Here is a 19,934-nt window from a genome sequence, read left to right as displayed (position 1 = left end):
ATAATGGCTAAAATAATAAGTTCCTGAAGCTTTCAGAGGGGAGGGGTGAGGAGTACATTTGTTCACTAGGAGAGATCATTTGGTTTTTAAAATCTGCCTTGACAGCACAGCTGTTGCCAGACAATTACGTGAGAACACCATGAGAGGGGCTTTTGCTCTACCCATATATTGGGACCCAAGAGTACATGGGCTTATCGGGCAGCAATTGTATGCCTCACCAAAAAAGAGCAGGTTCTCCACACAGTTAATTTATTTATCCATCTGCCTGAGGTTGAACTTTCAAGGGCACACAAATGTTATTACATAGTCTTACATGACGGATGATTTATGGTGCTTTTTCTGGCAGAACAGATTGGAGGAAGGCAGTCATTAACCTACATGGACTGTTAGGTCTGGCTTAACAGTGTACCTGTCAACTTACATTTTATCCTCCACAAATATTATTCTACAGTTCTCTGCCTGTACACAAATACATATCCAGTCCCACTACCTACTTGTAATACTTAACATTACCATACGAAATTCTTTTAAAGCCAAACCTATTGGCATTGCCAATGCTTGTTGTAGGAGGAATGAGAGGATGACTCAGGCTTCGTAATACTTTCGGAGAGATTTGGTACCAAATATTCATAGACCTAGAACAGGTACTGTGGGAAAGAGAGGTGGTTAGAATGTAGAAATGTGTGCAGGATAGGACCGAATAAGCTTATCAGTAGCATACCAGGACTCTCTATTAGCTTCTCTTGCTCGGCCACTTTTGCCCATATCAAGACTCAGATCTGGATCTACATGTGGAGGGACATTAGTAAACTGTCTCTACATCCTGCTTGTTTTTCTGCTACTAATTGCTTAGTAGAGACCTAAAGATGCCAATTTTCTGATGTATCCTTCAGAGAGAGTTGCTCCTATGGGCGGTCTACTTTACCTGATGGTGAATTTACTTGTGGAAGCTGCTTACATGGGGAGAGCCTTGTGTTTACTGGGATCTGCTGGCCCGAGGATGATTCAGAGTTGTCTGGAAGTAATGAACGCCTTGGGTGGACTCGAACAAACTGAGTGGAAAGCTGGTCTGTTGTGTACTGCTGTGGGGGAGTGCTTTTCTGCAACTGGGTTAAGTTAATGGGGTGAGGTGGAGTGCTGTTAACAAAGACCACAAGAGCTGAACATACCTCTCGTAAGGGCCATTTAAAGAAAACTATTTACATTTGAATGACTTCCCTCCTGCTCTGTGGCACTAAAGCTAACTATTTTTTAAATCTGGAGTAAATCAGAAAAGTCCATAAACAAAGGTGGCACCTTGTCAAATAGCTACCCAGCTCTGTCCCACATTTGAAAATGTGCTGATTAAAGTGATCTCCAAATTCAAGATAATGACATTCAGTCCTTGTCAACTACAGCTTCCAGGTGGGTCATACTGATGGTTTTCAGGAGAAAAGAAACCAAACATAGAATGTCTAACTGATCTTGAAGCTGGCGGATGCACTTGCAGTTCCGCCTTAATGCTGACTAAGTAAGTGGTTCAGCTGCTTTCAGATGGACTTTTCCTGCAGATATATATCCTTGTTTGTTAATATTTGAACCAATTATCCAGTTTCACTATTTTTAAAAATAATTTAATAGTTTAGTAAAACATGTAGTCGCTGCTAAATCTTTATATCCTATTACACCGTTGCATGGATGGTTGTCACAGACTTGACCTACAAACATTTTCTATAAGGCTTGCCTTGTGTGTGGTCAGCTACCGAAGGTTGTGAGTCACACAGAAACAGGTTTACCTCTGCCTTTCATCATGTTTCGAAAATGTGAGAGCTCAGTCAAAGCTCATTTTAAGACCCCACCCTCCTGCCCCAACAGCTTGAGAGAGGTATCGTTTACAAGCATCAACAGTTCTTATCAAGGAATTAAAGACCCCCAGCCTGCCCCTTGAGGACTCAGCAATCAAGGGTAAGAAAGTCATGAAATGAGTATCTTTATAGCTGCCATGATTTTGCCAAGTATCTTTGGGGTCAATGTCACTCAAAATGCTTGGTATCACAATTAGTAATGTGATCTCCAAATCAGAATTCCAAGACACTTTCTGCCAAAAAATAAACTGAAAGACGGAGCTGCTGTGCATCTTACCGCGACCTCAGTGCTCAGAAACCGGGCCAGTCCCCGATCCCGGCGTGGCAGCAAGAGCGGCTGAAGCGGGGGGTTCTGGCTTGCAGATAATTGATATCGTCCGGCCAGGCGGGCACCCGCGGTGCAGTCAGTGAGCCCCGCTTTGGGGATGCGCCCAGACGCCAGTAGGAAAGCGCTCAGTGTTGGGTACCACTTACAGCACTAGGTGTGAATGAGGAGCGGTGCTGGCACAGTGCCAGAATCGTCGATCTAGAGACGGCGTGAGACGCAGCTGCATTGGAAAAGCCGGTCAGCCGCGAGGACCCAAGAAGGTGTCCACTGTAGTGCCTGCCCGACACGCGATTGGGAGCGAGGCAGATCCAGGCTGCTCCCCCGAGGTAATAGGCAGCACTAGGTGCATGGGGCACGAAGGGACAACACCCACGGCTGCACCCCAGAGAGAAAAAAAATATATATATACAGCTGTGAAAGAAAAGAAAGTCAAGGGCACAGACAGTACTCACTATAACTGCATGAACAATTAAATAAGAGGGCTCTGCAAGGCTACTATGAAATAAACATTGGAGAAGGACACTCTGTAATGAAAAAATACAATACAATACACTTTGGGTAAGGTCGCTTCCTTTGGATTCTCCTCTACTTCGCGGGTCCCGCTGCGGCGCGAGAGCCGCTTGTGCAAAACCTTTGAGCTCCGCTCCCCTGGGATACCGTCGGACTTGCTGGTTGCTGCTGGTTTGCCTTTGGACTCTCCTCTTCGCGGGTCCCGCTGCGGCGTGAGAGCCGCTTGTGTAAAACCTAGGGGCTGCGAGCGTCGGGACAGGACTACGTCTCCCAGCAGTCCTGTTAACCCGCGCCACTTACAGCCTGAAAAACCACCTCTGAGCTCCACTCCCCTGGGATACCGTCGGACTTGCTGTTTGCTGCTGGTTTTGCCTTTTGCCTTTGGACTCTCCTCTACTTCTGCGGCGTCCCGCTGCGGCGTGAGAGCCACTTGTGCAAAACCTACGGACAGTTTCAGTGAGGGACTGGGCGAGTGCAGGGCTGCGAGCGTCGGGACAGGACTACGTTTCCCAGTAGTCCTGTTAACCCGCGCCTTCTGTCACTGGCCGCTCTCCCTGCAAGCCCCGCCCCACTTATAGCTTAACTTTTCTCTTATAAATTCAATCAGCTACTTCCGCGTCGCGGATAAGCCCGGGACAAGGGCGGGACCGTCTGTGGCCGTCAGGGCACGCAGGAGGCTGGGCTGGGCCCACTCTCTTCCACCTGCATTTCCTTGATCCTACCTGGTATACGAAAAAGGTTCTGGGTATGCCATCATCAGCCCTAGGTGGAACAGCAGCGAAGGGGGGGGAGCCAACACTGGGACTCTGGACAATTACTTTAAATCGGCAAAGGGTGATGGGGGAATCGAAACCTCTTTGGAGATGCGTAGGACAGAGCGTCGTCGCTCGATTGAACATATGAAAAATAGGCCCCTCAGTGACATAACTCCCTATCCTATCTCCCAAGAGGAAGGTTCCCTCAATGGCAGCCCGGATCTTTCATCCCAAGAAGATGTTCCCCTATTACTCCGGGATAGTTCTCCCATTTCTGGCCCACCTCCTAAACAAACTACGGACATCACTCCACTATTAGTTGCCAGTAGTTCGGCAGTTGACTTATCCACCCAAATACACACCAGAGCCAAAATCAAGATTAATAAGCTAAAGCAAACTGTGGTGGCAGAGGTGAATGACCTACCACCAAATAAACGCAGAAGGAAGATGAGGGGTGGTCAGGGGAAGAAAAAGATCCCCCACTCTGATTTTGGAAAGTCACTCAAGTCCGTACCTATGTTAGATAGGCCTTTAGTTAATGTGCAGAGGGCTACTCCCCCCAAGGGTACTAATATTATTACCACTGCTTCCATTAGCGACAAAGGGAAGAGCCCACTTAACACATTACTTCCCGGTAGCTCTTTGGGGAGCATTGAATCTTTAATTAGATCACTCTTGTTGCCCATTAGCGAGAGCTTGCAGAAAATAGAATTCAGGCTGACCACTCTGGAGGCAACTTTAACCACCCTGAAAATTTTGGACAACAAACAGAGTAGAACCACTGAGTCCATTCTACCAATAGGAACCTTCCCCAATACACAAAACCCACCGATCCACACGGGGCCTCCCTTGGGGACTATTGCCGCCCCTCCTTTACAGCCACTTATGGCTATCCCAGTTCCAATTTTACCTACTAACTCTAACATCCTACCATCAGAAACAGATGGCCCAGCACTCCAACGTATACTCCCTCGTAAGCCTGCCCCTAGACCACGAGGACCCGACCTACCACCAGAGGCTAACAGCCTCATGGTGGTGTTGGCTGGTGTTCCCTCTCTAGAATTGGGTGAAAATGAGAACTATCACTCACTCAAGAGGAAAACCATTAAATGGTTGAATTGGAACAGACCTCTTCCAGCTCACCTCAACAATGAGATCATTATGGTAAGAAGGGTACCATGGTTGGGGAAGTCGGGGAAATCAATAGCAGGGGACTGTATCATTGTGTCTTTTCGAGACCCTGGAACAGTACTATACATTTGTGCTGGGTCAAATAGATCACTGGATTCTACCATACAGACTTTGCCAGTTTCTTTCTTTTTCCCTCCTATTTTCTTGCACCATGACTTGTCACAAGGTAACTGGACAAGGGTGGAACGAAGATCTAGATACAGGGGATATGCTCCACGTCCAGTTTATCGACCTTCGGAGACTCCCTTTTTGGACCATAATCGTTTTAACTGTCTGAATGGTCTTGATGGTTTGGACTGACTGCCTCCAAACCCGAACTTAAATCCTGTGACCTTGGATAATGGTCCCAGCAAACTGCCTGATCTGGCTGAATCCACTTCTGAAAATGACCCTGTTAGAGTAATTGGTGTAGTTTCTGGCTTTGGTACTGGCTCTTCCCCCACTCCATCCCTGCAATCTGTTCTGTGGCTTCTCCAGCGCACATGAGACTAATTTGGTGGAATGTGGCTGGTTTAGCCAGCAAACTGGGCACCCAAGATTGGATAACTTACATCGAGTCCGGGGATGTTTGCATGTTCCAAGAGACTTGGGCAAGGGAAGATTATAACCATCAAGGTTACGAGTCATTTTCCATCTCGGCTAGGTGGGAGGGTAAGGGCCGCCCCTCTGGTGGACTCACAACTTGGGTGGCTTCCCACTTAGGATGTCAGGCTTCACGCCTACCGGTGCCATCAGATGATATCCTAGTGGTTTTATTAGCCTGGCCGAACCTAGCAAAACTTGCCCTGATAAATATTTACTCCAGGCCAGTGGGAGCTTCGCGTGAATCCCCCACTATAGAGGAGCTTTCAGTATATTTAGCGGAAATGCCAAGAGATATAGCTGCCATGATTTTGCCAAGTATCTTTGGGGTCAATGTCACTCAAAATGCTTGGTATCACAATTAGTAATGTGATCTCCAAATCAGAATTCCAAGACACTTTCTGCCAAAAAATAAACTGAACATATGGAAGCAGGAGCTTTCCCCTTCAGGGGCAGTATAGGCTGCGTCTCACTTAGCAACCATAAAACGTGACAAACGCTGTGCTACTAAAGAGTGGTGCTCAAATCAATAGGGATGCCACCACACCATCACAAGGAGGGCATAAAAGAAACAAAGTCTGAAGTGTTGTTTCTTACTTTAAATAATGCTGCTGATTAATGTGGTTGTGCAACATCTCCGCAGTTGAACATCTGTCTCTTGATTTTTTTCGGCAAACACTGTGCTCCCGGAAGTAACATTAACCCCCAACAACAGCCAATGTGGTGGCATTTAACCAGTCAGCTGTGAATCAATAGTGGAACTGACTGATAGTGTAGCCCCAACAAAGTGATCAATGATTCAGTATTGTATATTCACTGACGAGCTAGAGAACCATCAGCCAGGCCTGCGCCCTCCGGCACAATTTAGCACAAATTACTCTGGTGGAAACCATGCATGATTCATGTTGATTTAAAGGCAAGCCATTGAGAGAGGCCTTTTAGTTGGATGATTTGCAAATGTAACCACTCATTTACTGAAACATTCACTATTTAAATATTCCTGGTGTCACACCCACTAGCAGCACTGCTAGATGTATCATTATTTGACAGCAGCATGACGCAGTCTGGTAGATACATAAAATGGACCACAATTGGAAAAAAGTGTCCCTAAGCGCCCCCCAAATATCAATGCTAATATTGTGAGCAATCGTATTTCTAGTCTTCATATTGTGTTATTTTTCATTTAATTGTACACCATTCTGCGCAACTCTGTCATCTGAGGGGTACTCAGTTACTGTATGACCTGCTTTCTTTATGTCTAGCATTCGACGTACAACTGCACTCTAAACTCCAAAAAACCAGTGCTCTATCGCACACTGAATTCTATGCACCAAATAATCTATGCCCTGACAAACCATATCACAATGCACTCTGTGACAGGTGCTCCCTTGCTTTCATGCAGCCTAATACATGTGCTCATTGGGCTTTCCTGCTGCCTCCGTCCTGATCCCAAGTGTATGGTGTCCTGGCATACGATGTTATCAAGGCTATGAGGCTCCCTCAAAGGTCTGCACCTCATGACTTGTGTCCTAATATCACGAGCCTCCTTGCTACCCAACACCTCTGCCTCAAGTACTGCTTAAAGCACCTTGAGAAATGCACACAAGTGCCTGGAACACCGGTCCATCTCTAATGCATGTGACACCTTCCATGCCTTTGTACCCTCAGAAAAGGCACCTCCCCTGTGCTTCACCTCCTTTCACCATGTACTCGCCATCATCCTTCTTCTGTGCTCATCGAGCCCTGTAGATGCTGGCCTGTTGGGCCACTCTTGGTAAACCACGCGCACTTTCACTACCCCAAACATCAACACTGACCATTAAACTCATTTCTCAAACATCTACTGATAATGACCCAACACCATCTCCCCGGAAACTTAATCCTACTCCCCCATCTCAATATATGGAACACTAAACTAAGCATAACTTTCTAATGATCCCAAAAAACAACTGCAAAATCAAAGGAGACAGTTTTTTCTCGGTAACTTGCACCTGCCTGTGAAACTACCACCCTCTATCCATTCGTAATTCACCCACAAGTTAAATTCAGCAATAATCTGAGGACGCTAACCTCTACTTGAAAATCTCCCCTGGTTATGACTTTAGGTGATTCAAAACATGTCCTTCTCTCTTCTGACAACTGGATGTCCAGCACGTCCTTATAAGTCGATCCAAAAAGAGAGAAAACCTCGTACTCAACAATAACACCCCATACCTGATGCCAACATTACCTTTATCAGCTTCACAGCACTGCAATTAACCCATTCAAAATCTCCCGGATTCACCCCAGCTCGCCTTCAAAGACCAGATCACCAAAAATCCAAGTTAGCATGGTACGATTTATCCCTCTCCTGAAGAAAGTTCAAATGGTGCACCAGGCAAAGGCAGTCCTCTGTAGCACAGCATCCCCAACACCACAATCACCCCACAAAGAAGAACATTCCACATATAGCAGCATGGGTCAGAAAAGGTCTAAAGAATGTCGACCACATCACCCCTGCCTAGAAGGAAATATATTGGGTGCACTTCCAAGCCTTCATCGTCAATATCAGCTGCTTCACATACATGTTCACTAGAAACTATACCTCTGCGTACCTGGAAGAGAAAATGGCCACCTTTGGGGGCAGTGCCTCACAAGAAGCCTTGGCATCGCCATGCCAAAAGAATGAGAAGACCATCAGACACAACTGTTTCATCTTCAGATACTGCCGTTCAGAGCAACATACCTCTGTACTCACTTCGTATTTTCTTTTACAATTAAATGTTTTGAAAGCTAGATGAGAGATTCCCACTTACCTTAGGAACACAGCTGTAAATAAAAGCTTACTGATTTATATCACAGCACATCCTGGTCTGGCATTACTTGGTGTAGTTAGTGGAAACTAACATTGACGTTTGATTTACTTGACTTGGGCTGTTTTGTAATTCAATGAGATGGAGCAATCGGTCCAAATGTCCTCATCACGTGATAACAAGGACCTGTATTCTCGAAGTTAAGAGCACAAAGTTGAACACGGTGTACAAAGTGCATTTAGTTTAGGAATAGTGCCTGGAACTAGGATGCTGACAACATTGCATACACATTAACGGATCAGATGTATCATTGGGAACTATGGCAGTTACAGATTAACACTTTGAAATCTGGCATAAATCCACTGAGCATCTTACCTTTTGCAGTTCAGTAAAAGAAGCTCGGTGACATTTAAATGTAGTTATTTGTATAGAGTACTCCATGGACGTCAGTTAGGGGTCGCAGCTGAGACCCCTGGCTTGCCCTTGCGACCCCTGGCGACCCCTCGCATCTGAGGTGGCAAATTCAGTGTCAGGAACACAGTGGCAATTCGTCCTTATGGATGTCAGTTGGGACTCCGTTCCCTTTGTTTTCTTACAATTTTTATTACACTAATAGTGCATAATGCTATATTATTCACTGTTAGTGTAATAAAAACGTGAATATGCCCTTCCATGGCAGCTGAGGTAAGTAAAAATGCTTTTAAATGTATGTTGTGTGCGTGTTTGAGGTTGAGAGTGTGTTTATGGGAGAGAGTATAAGTGTGAATTTGTGTATATGTATACGTGTGTGTGAGTGAAAATGGAGGTCAAAGGGCACGTGATGTCACTTCCGCTACCCCTGGCATTTTGGTGAATAGAGGTCCATGGAGTACTCCGAGGACCCCCATGGGCCTCAGCTCTGTCGGTGTCCACTCTGCTCCCAGAGCTATACCCCTCTCCGGACCTCGCTAGCATCCTTACCACTCACTGCACCCCCGCCTCAACTGCCCACCTACCTCTAGTACTGCACTTTGTTGCTCTGAAACTAGGTTTATGCTAAATTAGCCTCATGCATAAGCTCAAATTTGTGAATACAGAAATCATAGTGTTAATCTTTGAAATACCAAAGTCATAATATTCTTCACAATTCAGCTGTAGTTATTTTAACACTAACGAGAAGAGATGTTATTTAATTTAAAGACACAGGAGAAAAATAAATATGATATTACACCATCACACTTGTTAGATAATTAAAGACACTGCGGTAATTATTTCTAAGAATGTCAGTCTATCTCCCCAAAATTCAATTATGTGGCGTTTACATTTCAAACCCTCTATACAAATATCACATGTGCAGCTACAGCTGATACAATGTTATGAGGTGAGGAAAGGACAGGGAAGTAAATGGCTGGAAGAATGAAAAATGGTGTGGAGAGACAGGAAGTGACGACACTGAAGTATGGAAAGAAGCTGATGCGACCTTCCATCCCAACACACTAAAGCCAGGGAAGCCACAGCCTCTAGGAAAGAAAGATGGACTAAGTTTCCTTTAAAATAAAAACAGCAATTCGCACATCTTAGTATTGCTGCTCAAGGAAAACTACTTACTTTGTAAACCGTATAGGTCCATGTTGAGGCTTTTACAGGAATCCACATGGATGATCCTAAAAGTAAATCACATGCTTTACTTTGCCTGACTCTTAATGACATACACAAATGCAATGCTTGCTGCGCGAGAGGAAAACACGGTGGACGACTCACACTTCAAGGGGAATTGGAGGGTTGCGAGCCCGTGATGTGAAATGTTCATCTTTAGATGACTAGTACACTTACAGCTAAAAGGTAGCTTTTGTAATATACCACTACCATCCTGTTACTAAGGAACAGTCATGGTATTAGTCCAATTTCTATTGGTCCGTGTTAAAATCACACAAAATACGCCAATAGGTAGATATTATAGGGAGAAAATAGGAGTAAATGGACTGTTAAGATTATGGGCTTAATTTAGAGTTTAGCGGACAAGTTACTTTATCACAGGAGTGACGAGGTACCTGCCCATTAAACCAACAGTCCGCCCGGCTTATTTAGATATGAGCAGACCTTAATTATTTAGTTGACAAAGACCCCATCGGCTCATTCGATGGAATACTTCCTCTGATGGCCCACCAGGGGCTGTTGAAGGAAGGGCATTATACCATCTCTCCTGTTTAGGATGGACAATGTAATGACTTTTTTGCCCTGACCTTTATCTCTGGAAAGATCTAGGGGTACAGGACAGACAAATGTCCAAACTTTGGTGGATGGCTGTGTAAAACCAGCTGCAGCTGTCCAACAAACAATTGGTACACTGAAAGGATCCGCCATGACAGCAGTTCCCATCAATGTACAAAGATGACCAATGAACTGGCGGTCATCTTTACATATGGCGGGCTGAGTATCCTCGAGGTGGCGGAGGTAATATCCTCCGCCATCCCAACAGGTGCTACGTCATCCACTAAACTCTAATTCAGGCCTTAATACCCTTATTATGTAGTGCAGGTGTTGTGTATTCAACCTTTGGCCCTGATGGGCATGGGGGTTTTATTGACAGTTGACCAAATGAGACCATTTTCAGGTCACTAAAGGGCTCAAAAAGAGGAAATGGCCATCTTCAATGAACGAGGAGTAATACTATTGGAAGTTATTGGGTCACAGTAGGGTATCTTGCAGATGAGAATAAAGATTTGTTTTCAAAGTTCCAGCACATTCTAACTTTGGGCTAAAACACACTTAATTTTAATTTTAAGATGTAATTAGTCCACATAAAGAGCAGCAAAAAAACCACTGGAAGGGTTGGCAGCTGTCTTGTGAGAGGTGGTCAGCTGGTCTGCAATGGGATCTACAACAAACATCTAACACAGGTTTATTACAACTCAGCTATTTAACCAGTAATCTGTTCAGAACAGGAATCAAATACATGAAGAAACCCTTCTGAAGCCCGGATCCACCGAGTGTCTTGTTCAATGAACGGTACAATCTCTACTGGACAAAATTCACAATGAAAATGAGAGAGCAATCCAAAGTTTCTGTAATACTATGGTTACATGCCGAGATCATGTTGCTCACATATGAAACGCAGGTATTTGGTAGTAATGGGGAGCACTGATTAAGGGAGTACACATAGCATGTAATTTTGCTGGATTATTGTATGAAACAATATCCTTTGGAGCTTTATCTCCATACACTTTTCACAGGAGTTGATAAAAAAACTAGTGATATTCTAGTATGTGTGAGGTTGAGGGTCATGAAGACTCACACATCAAGCTGAGCACATGAGGCTAACAACACTTTTGTGTGTCATTAAAATGGAACCTCCTTTTAATTTATTTGGACACAAATCAATTTCAGACCTACCATAAGGTAATAAAGGAACAGATCCATCTCACCAGGACGGTTGGGAAGCTTGGCCATTGAAAGCAACGTAGGGTCATTACATACTTAGCATGGGATAGTAATGCAGTAAGGACTGAGCGTGAATACAAGTAGGGTCTGAATATCACAAAATGGCAGATGAAGAGGAGAAAGGAGTGAACCCTTGGAGTATGAGACAAATCAGAATTGTACAATAACCGTTTGTAGAACTGCAAACCTGATAAAGCAATGGCAGTTTCCTCGCTTGAATCCAGGTATTTTGCTGGGTGTCTCACAAAGTGATGACTTAACACAGACATTCGCCTCTCTGGATCTTTGGTTATCTAAAAGGTAGAAAGGGAAATGCTACACATATTTCCAAACCTCTGAAATTCACAAGTACAGTACAATTCAAGATTGTTTCCATGTAAATTACAGAAGGAAAAGTAAAGATTGCCACAACATGTATTTGTAGATTGTAAACACTTTAAAATATTTCCCCTAATCCAATACATTGGCGTAAAAAAAGTGTCCTACACCAAACTCAAGTAGATGGAGATATCAAGAGTAAATGCACAAAATCTTTTTAGCATGGGTTTACGGAAAATGCCCATCAAGATTATTATTAAAATGGCACAAGTCATAGCACGTTCTTAAATTGAACCTACCAGACTGTGCAAGCTGTCTGGCTGCAAAAGAACTACTGGCAGCTTACCAAGAATTTACAGTGGGCTTGAAGTTGGGAAGGCCAGATTGTGTAAACCAAAAACTGGGACATTTCCCAAAAATAGAAGGAGGACTGCAACTTTACATCAACCAAATTGCAAAATGACAGCACTCATCTACACAGAAACACACGCCACGAGACACTAAGAAAATAAATAAATAAATTGCACTTTTGAAATCCAGTATCATATCTGTTAATTAAACTGCTTCCTGGTAATAGCTGATAAGTTGTCCTGCTTTTGAACACATAAAAACTTGCATCCCATTGTTTTTAGTCGGACCTCTCTGAAAACCCTGACGTGAGTCATATTTGCCAAAATCTACTAGAACAGCTGGTAAAAAAAAAAAACGGGACTGTTCCAGCATATCTAGGACGCCTGGTCACCCTACATAAAGCCCGTCCACTGCTAACCAATGTATGACTTTATTGTCACTCATTTGCTTGCTTCTTACTCGATGGCCTGCATTGTCCTTCTTGTGTTTGTCCCTCACCTGAAGCATAGAATATTTACTTGTGTCCTTCCACTGCTCACATTTAGGAAACAACGTGTTCCTTTTTGATCCTTGAGAGTGCATGTGTTTTCCAGCTGTCTCCGAGTGTGCACTTCTCTTCCCCGTGCTCTGTGTTGCTCTCTCTTGTCCATGTCATTCACTCCCCTATGCCATTCAAGTTGCTTTCTCTCCCTAGTGTGCTTATCTCACCCCCGCACTTCGAGCTGCTTTTTTGTCCTCATGTTCTTCTCTCCCTAATCTGTTTCTCCTGCCCATTTTCCTGCTTCCTCATGTGCTTCTTTTCCCTTCCTCAACTCTCCTGCTGCCTCGACCCGCTCATACGTTGCCCTCTCTTTCTCCATCTGTTGTATTTTTTTTAATTTTACCTTTTTAGAGGACCAGGCAGCAAATTTTTGCTAGCCATTCCACTTTATAAAAAAAAAAATGGTACCCGCATCACGCTGATGTGTCACGCCGCATGCGTGGTCATAAAACGATGCAGCCGTGTCATCACACCTATTTTGCCTTTTTTTTCATGCAGTACTTTTTCTGCATTTCTGCCGATGCTGTACAGCATGACTAAAAGGTATTGGCAGAGACAAAAGGTTTCAAAGGTGACAGCTATTGCCTTTGCAAGTGATTGTTTCTAGTGCATTGGCCAAGGAGACCTACAATGCTGCCTCTCACACAACAATAACGACTTAAGACTGGATTAGTAGTAAAGAACTTCAAAAAGAATTAAGAATAATGACCATCAGGTTAGATCAGCAATAATGACCAGTGTGCAGAAGATTTACAATATTAATGAAAGTTTACAATAATGACTCATCCACCCCTTCTATCCATGTGACCTGTTTTCTGGAATGTCTGGAGGGGTACATTAGCTTTCTCTCCAGTGCAAACCCTGGAACATGTACTTGGCCATCTGTACATGGTCAGTGGCCACCACAGTTCAGTCTGGGGGAAAAAAGCAGTGGCAATCAAAGAACCAGGCTAGAGCATGACCTTTTCCATGTATTTTGAAGCAGAAGAAAATGTATTTTGGTTCCAGAAATGAATGAAAAAAGAAGGGTTTCGTAAAAAATTTGACTAGGTTTAAGGGTACAATGAGCTGGTTACTGACAAACACCTCACCATAAGGTGAAATAATTCAAATACTCAGAAGTTAATTTATTAAATGTAAAGGGCGTGGAGTATGTAAACAACATAGCAGTGGATGTTAGGCAAGTCTGCTCTTCAATAAACCCACATCATTTTGTTGACAGCAGTGTCATACTACATAGATTATCTATTTTATCTATTTTATCAAGGTGTCATCTTCAGAGGACAAAAGAACACTGTCAGTTTTAGAATCAGCACTAGGCGATGTTTTAGGGAAAGCCATCATGAGCAGAACAGGATATAGTGAATATACAAATGCTGGTCACAGAAAACCATGGGCCCGATTAAAAATGGTAAATTAGGTCAAAATAAGATTACTACTGAACCTATCCTTTTTACACCTGCCACGAATTAAATGTATTTACGACTGCGTATTTCTCTGCCATAAGTGAAATTAGCAGGAATAAATCATTTTTTACTTGTGTGAAGGGGGAATTCTAACGCATGGCTTGCCTTGCAAGTTTTGGAACGCCCAAAACAAGTTCATTTGTGGCATTCACAAACCCTCGCTGGCACCTTTCTTTATTGGAAATAAACGGCGATTTACTCATGTCAGTGCGTGGGTGGAGAAACTCCATTTCCAGGGGTGCGGATAGATCATTCCAGACTTGCTGGGGAGGTAGAGGAGCGACTTTCTGTGCAGAACACCCCCCCCCCCCCCCCAAATAAAATATGCATTTACACAGGGGCTCCATTCCCAAGAGTTCTTTGTGAAGAATACATCTGCGTAGCAGGGACAGAAGCTCACATGACGTCACCTGACATTCTCAATAGTACATCTGACATTCCCGGCAGAAAACTGAGCATGGTGCAGCTTTCCAAGCGTACTACCGGGAATGTGTGGAATTATGAATTAAACCCGAGGGTATGTTCAAGAGCAGGAGTAAATCACGGCCCTTATTTTGATCCTTATTTTCCTGGTTTCAGTCTCGTGTAAAAATAAAGCATGCACCTGGTTGCAGAACACAATTTAGTGCTTGGAACCCGGATAGAAAAGTCATGCGTACACCACTCAATTTTATAAAAAAAGTATTGGAAAGCCGGTAGTTCTTAACCTGTTATATTGAATGCGCACTGACTGACGATTTTAAAGGTGAGTTGGCGGATCAGTGAGTGCTGAATGTGCGAATGAGTCAGCAAGAGATTGAACGGATGGATAAATAAGTGCATGATGATTGAATGAGTGAATGAATAAGAAGATACATGCAAGTAAATTAATCCTTGGTTTAGTGAACGTAAACATGGACGAATGGTATGGTAAGTGAGAGCAGCAAAGATGTTTAGACACGGGCAAAGGGGCTCTGATCCTAGGCCTCAATCTTTCAGAGGCACCCCTGAATCTGCCTGCCTGAGTCAGTTGTGTTCTAATCCAGAGTCACTTCCAAGAACACCTTTCGCTATAAATGTAATTTTCAGTTGTATATTAGGAAAGAAAAAGTAGTGCATAATCCTCATTTCACTTGCACAAAATTATGTAAATTTATCATTAGAAGCAACTATGTATGATCTTTGACATTGGACCTTAAGACATGCAATATGTTTGGGATTATTTTAAAGTCTGACTTCCCACGTGAAATAAGTGCTGCTTTTAGAACAGGTATTTGAGTGAATAGTGAAATCAAACATTTTATGACAAAATTCTTATTTCAATCTCAATTGAAATAAATGTAAGAATTTAAGGTTTATATTTTCAGCTGCAGGCAAAATCCCTTTTCCCCAGCCCTAGTCGACCTAAAGATGATATTTATACTAGCTAGGAAAAAATGGAACCGCTTTAAATGTCTTAAAACAACAATAAACAGGATAAATATAACCAGATTTATCCTGCAACTATAAGAAGTTTTGACCTGTTTACACTGGAACCAATATGGATTATGTAGTGTGGAAACTTTTTCCAGTGACTCAATTTATGTTTGATCGACATAGCATATCAAATTAAAGTCAACAAACCACACTGATCAGCAGTTAGCATCCCCTAGAAAGTGATAGTTATAAGGCAGAGTGAGGAGGGGTGGAATTATGTTTAGTTATCCCTTTATTTTACTCCTATTGCGCACTAAATATAAAACACTAGTGACCTGGTTCACTTGGCTCTAATATGTAAAAACAAACAAGGTAAAGAAGTAAAATCACTTGGCTGTAATATGTAAAAACAAACAAGGTAAAGACGTAAAATCAACAAACCTGCCTAGTATCTTCATCAATTAGGTCGAAGAATGCTCTAATGGTAGCCAAAATCAATTCTTTGCACCTACAGCAGGAGAAAAACAATGAATATGAATATGTGTGCAAGTGCAAAGGAATAGTTAGTATAGTTTAAAATATTCCTCCATTTGAGTTTGTTTTAAAGAAATAACTTGTAGAAGCAAAGTGTGGGCCAACAAAGTCGTTATTCTAATTATTCATAAATTAATGACAATCCTGAGAAAACGACGTATATAAAGAGAGTCAATTAAAATCAATAGATAAACTAGAGAGTACCCAGTCAGTGATTAACTGGTCCACTGGAAATGAAACATTTGATTGCATCGGCATAAGAGAAATATTTTCAAACTTGGTGCAATTTGATCAAGAGCAGAACAGTAAAATTCCTTGGACGATCCAAAAATAGCATTTTCCATTTAAAGTCGCAATATTTTTTCTCTATGCTAAAGCAAACTGCTGAACCGAATCAAATCAAACTTAACATGAAAATAAAACTTTATTCAAAACAGACCTTTTTTTCTAGATTGGTCTATAGCCGTTCAGTATTTGTGAGGATAGTCATATTGAAAAAAACAAAGTTGTGTGTGCTTAAAAAGTTTAAGTTCAAGTACATTTGTTCTTTTTATAATAATGGGATACGTTTAACAATGCAGAACAAAACTTGTAACACATGTGGATTGTTTAAAATTTCCAGCAAAGCTACCTTGGGTGATCCAAAATTAGACATTTCAAATTTAAGTGCCATATGAATTTTTCCACTCCAATACAACAAAAACTGAATTACTTTACATTTGGCATGAAGAAAGAACAATGGTCAGAACATATCCTTTAGTTTGCTGTAAATCCATTCAGTACTTTTGGATGTTCTTTTTACACGTGGCCAGGAGGACAGATCTTGTGCCCAATGCGCACACCGAAAAACCAAGCAGTGGTGCATGGAGTTTGGATATAGGGAATGACAAAAACCATATCCAGTGCACCACTCAGGTTCTTATTCTGCCCAGGTGTCAAAGTATCTAGTAATAAAACCGAAGAAAGATATCTGCTAAAAGGACAGTGTCTTTCTTTACTCAGATCATAAAACGAAGTCTGATAGACAAAAAATAAATCCCTGTATTAAATGCGAGTCAAGTAGACACAATGGTTATCAATCAAAACCTAAAAACTTCTGTTCCTGTCCAATTTGGTGAGGTGTGCAAGAATAACCCCCTTTTGTGATGTGAATAAAAATTAGAGCTTTCATTAAACAATGTTTTGAGAAAAATATACTTATTGCATCCTTACATGACAATGTATCACTTTTATCATTTCTTCTACAATTGTCATCAAGATCCCTAATATCTGTGGTCTCTAGCAAAATGATCTTTACAGAAACCTCATGATTCTGCAAATCAGAGGTTGGGGAGGTGTGGGTACAGGGGGCGTATCAACCCTTTGTCTGTAATTAAAATACTTGTATTGTAAAACCAAAAACACGTAAAAATGAATGAAACATCCACCGTAAACTTCCTCCCAGGCTTAATAATGCAGGCATAACTTATGTTTTTTGCTTAACATCATGTTAGTCCTTTGCAGCAAGTCAAACATTAGTTTTGTTAGCCACCTACAAGTACTCAAAACACTGGTCTCTACTGAGCTAAAATGAGAAGCACAAGAAATAGCAGAAGAGGTGCCTAAAAAGGAGCATGAGATGCAGGATATGTTAGAAAGAATTCTGCTGAGAACATCTCTAGAGACACAGGATTAAGAGGCAATACTCATTAACTGGTTGTGATTAATATATATTTTATTGTACGGATTATAGCCTTCGCAACCTAGTAAAGAAAAGCAACAGTTCATGTTAAAATGACAGCCTCTGTACAAAAGTGAAACTTTTTTAATATTAAAAAAATGAAACACTATACAACTAGTGTAAAAAACTGTAATCTTAATTAATTGCACACACAAACTCAAAATGTCCCAAACACTCTTAATTACTTTTTGTATTCACACATATTTCTCAAAAGGTGACCAAGAGCAACCTGAACAGTTTGATCCTCAGTTCTAAGCAAGTAAGTTTACTAATTAGTCAAATTTTTTTTTTTTTACCAACAGCACAACTCATGGTCTTCATCGTTAACATCTTCTTTAGATCCATATAGACAAATGACTAACTTTCCTAACTTGTTCAGTACAATTATTATTTTCTTTTTTGTGGTCTCCTAACTTCTATCCCAGAGTTTTCTTTAGGTATGAAATAAATATCAAAAACTATTTATTTTATTTTATGTATAATAAGTTGATTGTGTCACTTCAATACAGATAATATTACCCTTATTGTTTACCTTGTTTGGGTGCTGCTTGGTGGATGTAACTTCAGAAAGCCTTTAGAAATACAAGCAAATACTAGAGAGGTACTGTTAAGTATTTTCACATGCCTTTGTGAATCGAGCCTGGCGCATCCAACTGCCTGGCAGTAAAAGGGCAAAAAGGGCACTCTTCTTTCTATTTGTACAATTTAAATATGAAAATTCCCTGACTTTTCCCATCCTACTCCCATTTTCGGCGTTATGGGGCCAATACACAAAGGCATAAAAGATTACACAAAAGTGTAGTACAGAAGCACTGCTTTAAATACTCCTAAGTCCTTTTGTGAATATGCCCCTATTAATCTAGACGATATTTCTACTCTCGCTCTCTGTTCTGCAAGGATGGTGCTTCTACATTGCCTTTGGTTCTCTAGAAGTGTTTTCCCGTTCTAAAAGTTAGGGAAGTTTGTTTCTGTATAGAGACAGCACTTGAAACAATGTATTGCCATTTTTATTTTTCTAAGTATACATGTAAGTGTCAGTATGGTTAGGGTGTTATCATTATTGTACCTTAAATAATTTTAATTTAGGGAGCAGGCTACATTTATGTTAAGGTTACTTATATAATTTATTTTAATGTAATTTAAATGTGGGGTTAAGATTAACTTTATGGTTAGTTTTAGGTTACTTCATTTAATTTGAATTCAAATGAACTAAAATTCAGGTTGGTATTATGGATGGCTTAAAATATTTATTTGAATTTAATATAATTTGATTTACTTTAAAGTTAGGAATAGCATTAAGCTTGGGTTACAATTACAATTTCAATATATTTAGGGTTAGGTTAAAGTTGCTTATTTAATTTAATCCAGTGTACCATTAACTTATTAAATGTATTTTAAATTAGGTTTAGGATGACTAATGGGGGGTCATGGTACGTTTTCCTATTAAATGTAATTACACATAATTAAATTTAATGTGAGGGGTAGCATTAGTTGCAATGTTACTATTAGGTCGATGCAGTGGGGTTGACATAGCATCTTATTACATTACATGCCTAACATACAAGCTTACCAGGTCAGGTCTGCTTGATTGGAAATAGTTTATTGAGCACTGGTTGAGGAGAAAATCTAGCAAACTCGGGGACAAAAGTGCTTTCAGTGTCATCCTGCCTAGTTTTATCTTTCGCTCTGACAATTAACACTTCCCCCATTAAACTCAACATATTCGTCAAGCACTGTGAGGCTACTGATTGATACCTAGCAAAGTATGTATGTATGTGGTATTTGTATAGCACAAACTTAGCCAAAAGGCAGCAGAGCCCTGTACAAAGTTAAAGACAAGTATACAGTAAAGTGATGGGATTGTAGTGTTCTTTAAAGAGGTAAGTTTTCAACTCTTTCCAAAATTGGAGCAGCACTGCAGTGGTCCTGATCAATACAGCAATGCTGTTCCAAATTCTGGGTGCGTAGATGGAAAATTCCTGCTGCCCTATTTTTTCTTTTTCACCCTTCATAGTCTCCAGTCTGGTGATTTCCTGGCTGGGGGTGTGGCAAGAGCTTTTTCTACTGCATCTGTTTGCTTGGTTAATTCCTCTTCCCTGATGTCACAAAGAGTTTGCAGCCTTGCTTATCTATTTTTGCATAATGTTTAGCTTCGATCAGGAGCTACAAGATTGCCTTTGTGGCCAA

The 19,934-nt window shown here is 41.5% G+C and overlaps 1 protein-coding gene across 5 annotated transcripts in view; it reads right to left on the bottom strand.

The window, feature by feature from the left end:
* Positions 1-19,934, bottom strand: part of PGAP1 (post-GPI attachment to proteins inositol deacylase 1) — a 764,579-nt gene that overhangs the window by 605,881 nt on the left and 138,764 nt on the right. For all 5 annotated transcript variants that reach the window (XM_069225850.1, XM_069225846.1, XM_069225848.1 and 2 more), the window contains 3 exons: positions 15,935-16,001; positions 11,610-11,715; positions 9,590-9,645 (listed from right to left, as the gene is read on the bottom strand). In XM_069225850.1, the coding sequence (XP_069081951.1) occupies positions 9,590-9,645; positions 11,610-11,715; positions 15,935-16,001 (229 nt within the window). The remainder of the gene's footprint in view (positions 1-9,589; positions 9,646-11,609; positions 11,716-15,934; positions 16,002-19,934) is intronic.

This window comes from Pleurodeles waltl, chromosome 3_1 (assembly GCF_031143425.1).
Source record: "Pleurodeles waltl isolate 20211129_DDA chromosome 3_1, aPleWal1.hap1.20221129, whole genome shotgun sequence".
NCBI lineage: Eukaryota > Metazoa > Chordata > Amphibia > Caudata > Salamandridae > Pleurodeles > Pleurodeles waltl.
This window is presented reverse-complemented; position numbering and strand designations above follow the sequence as displayed.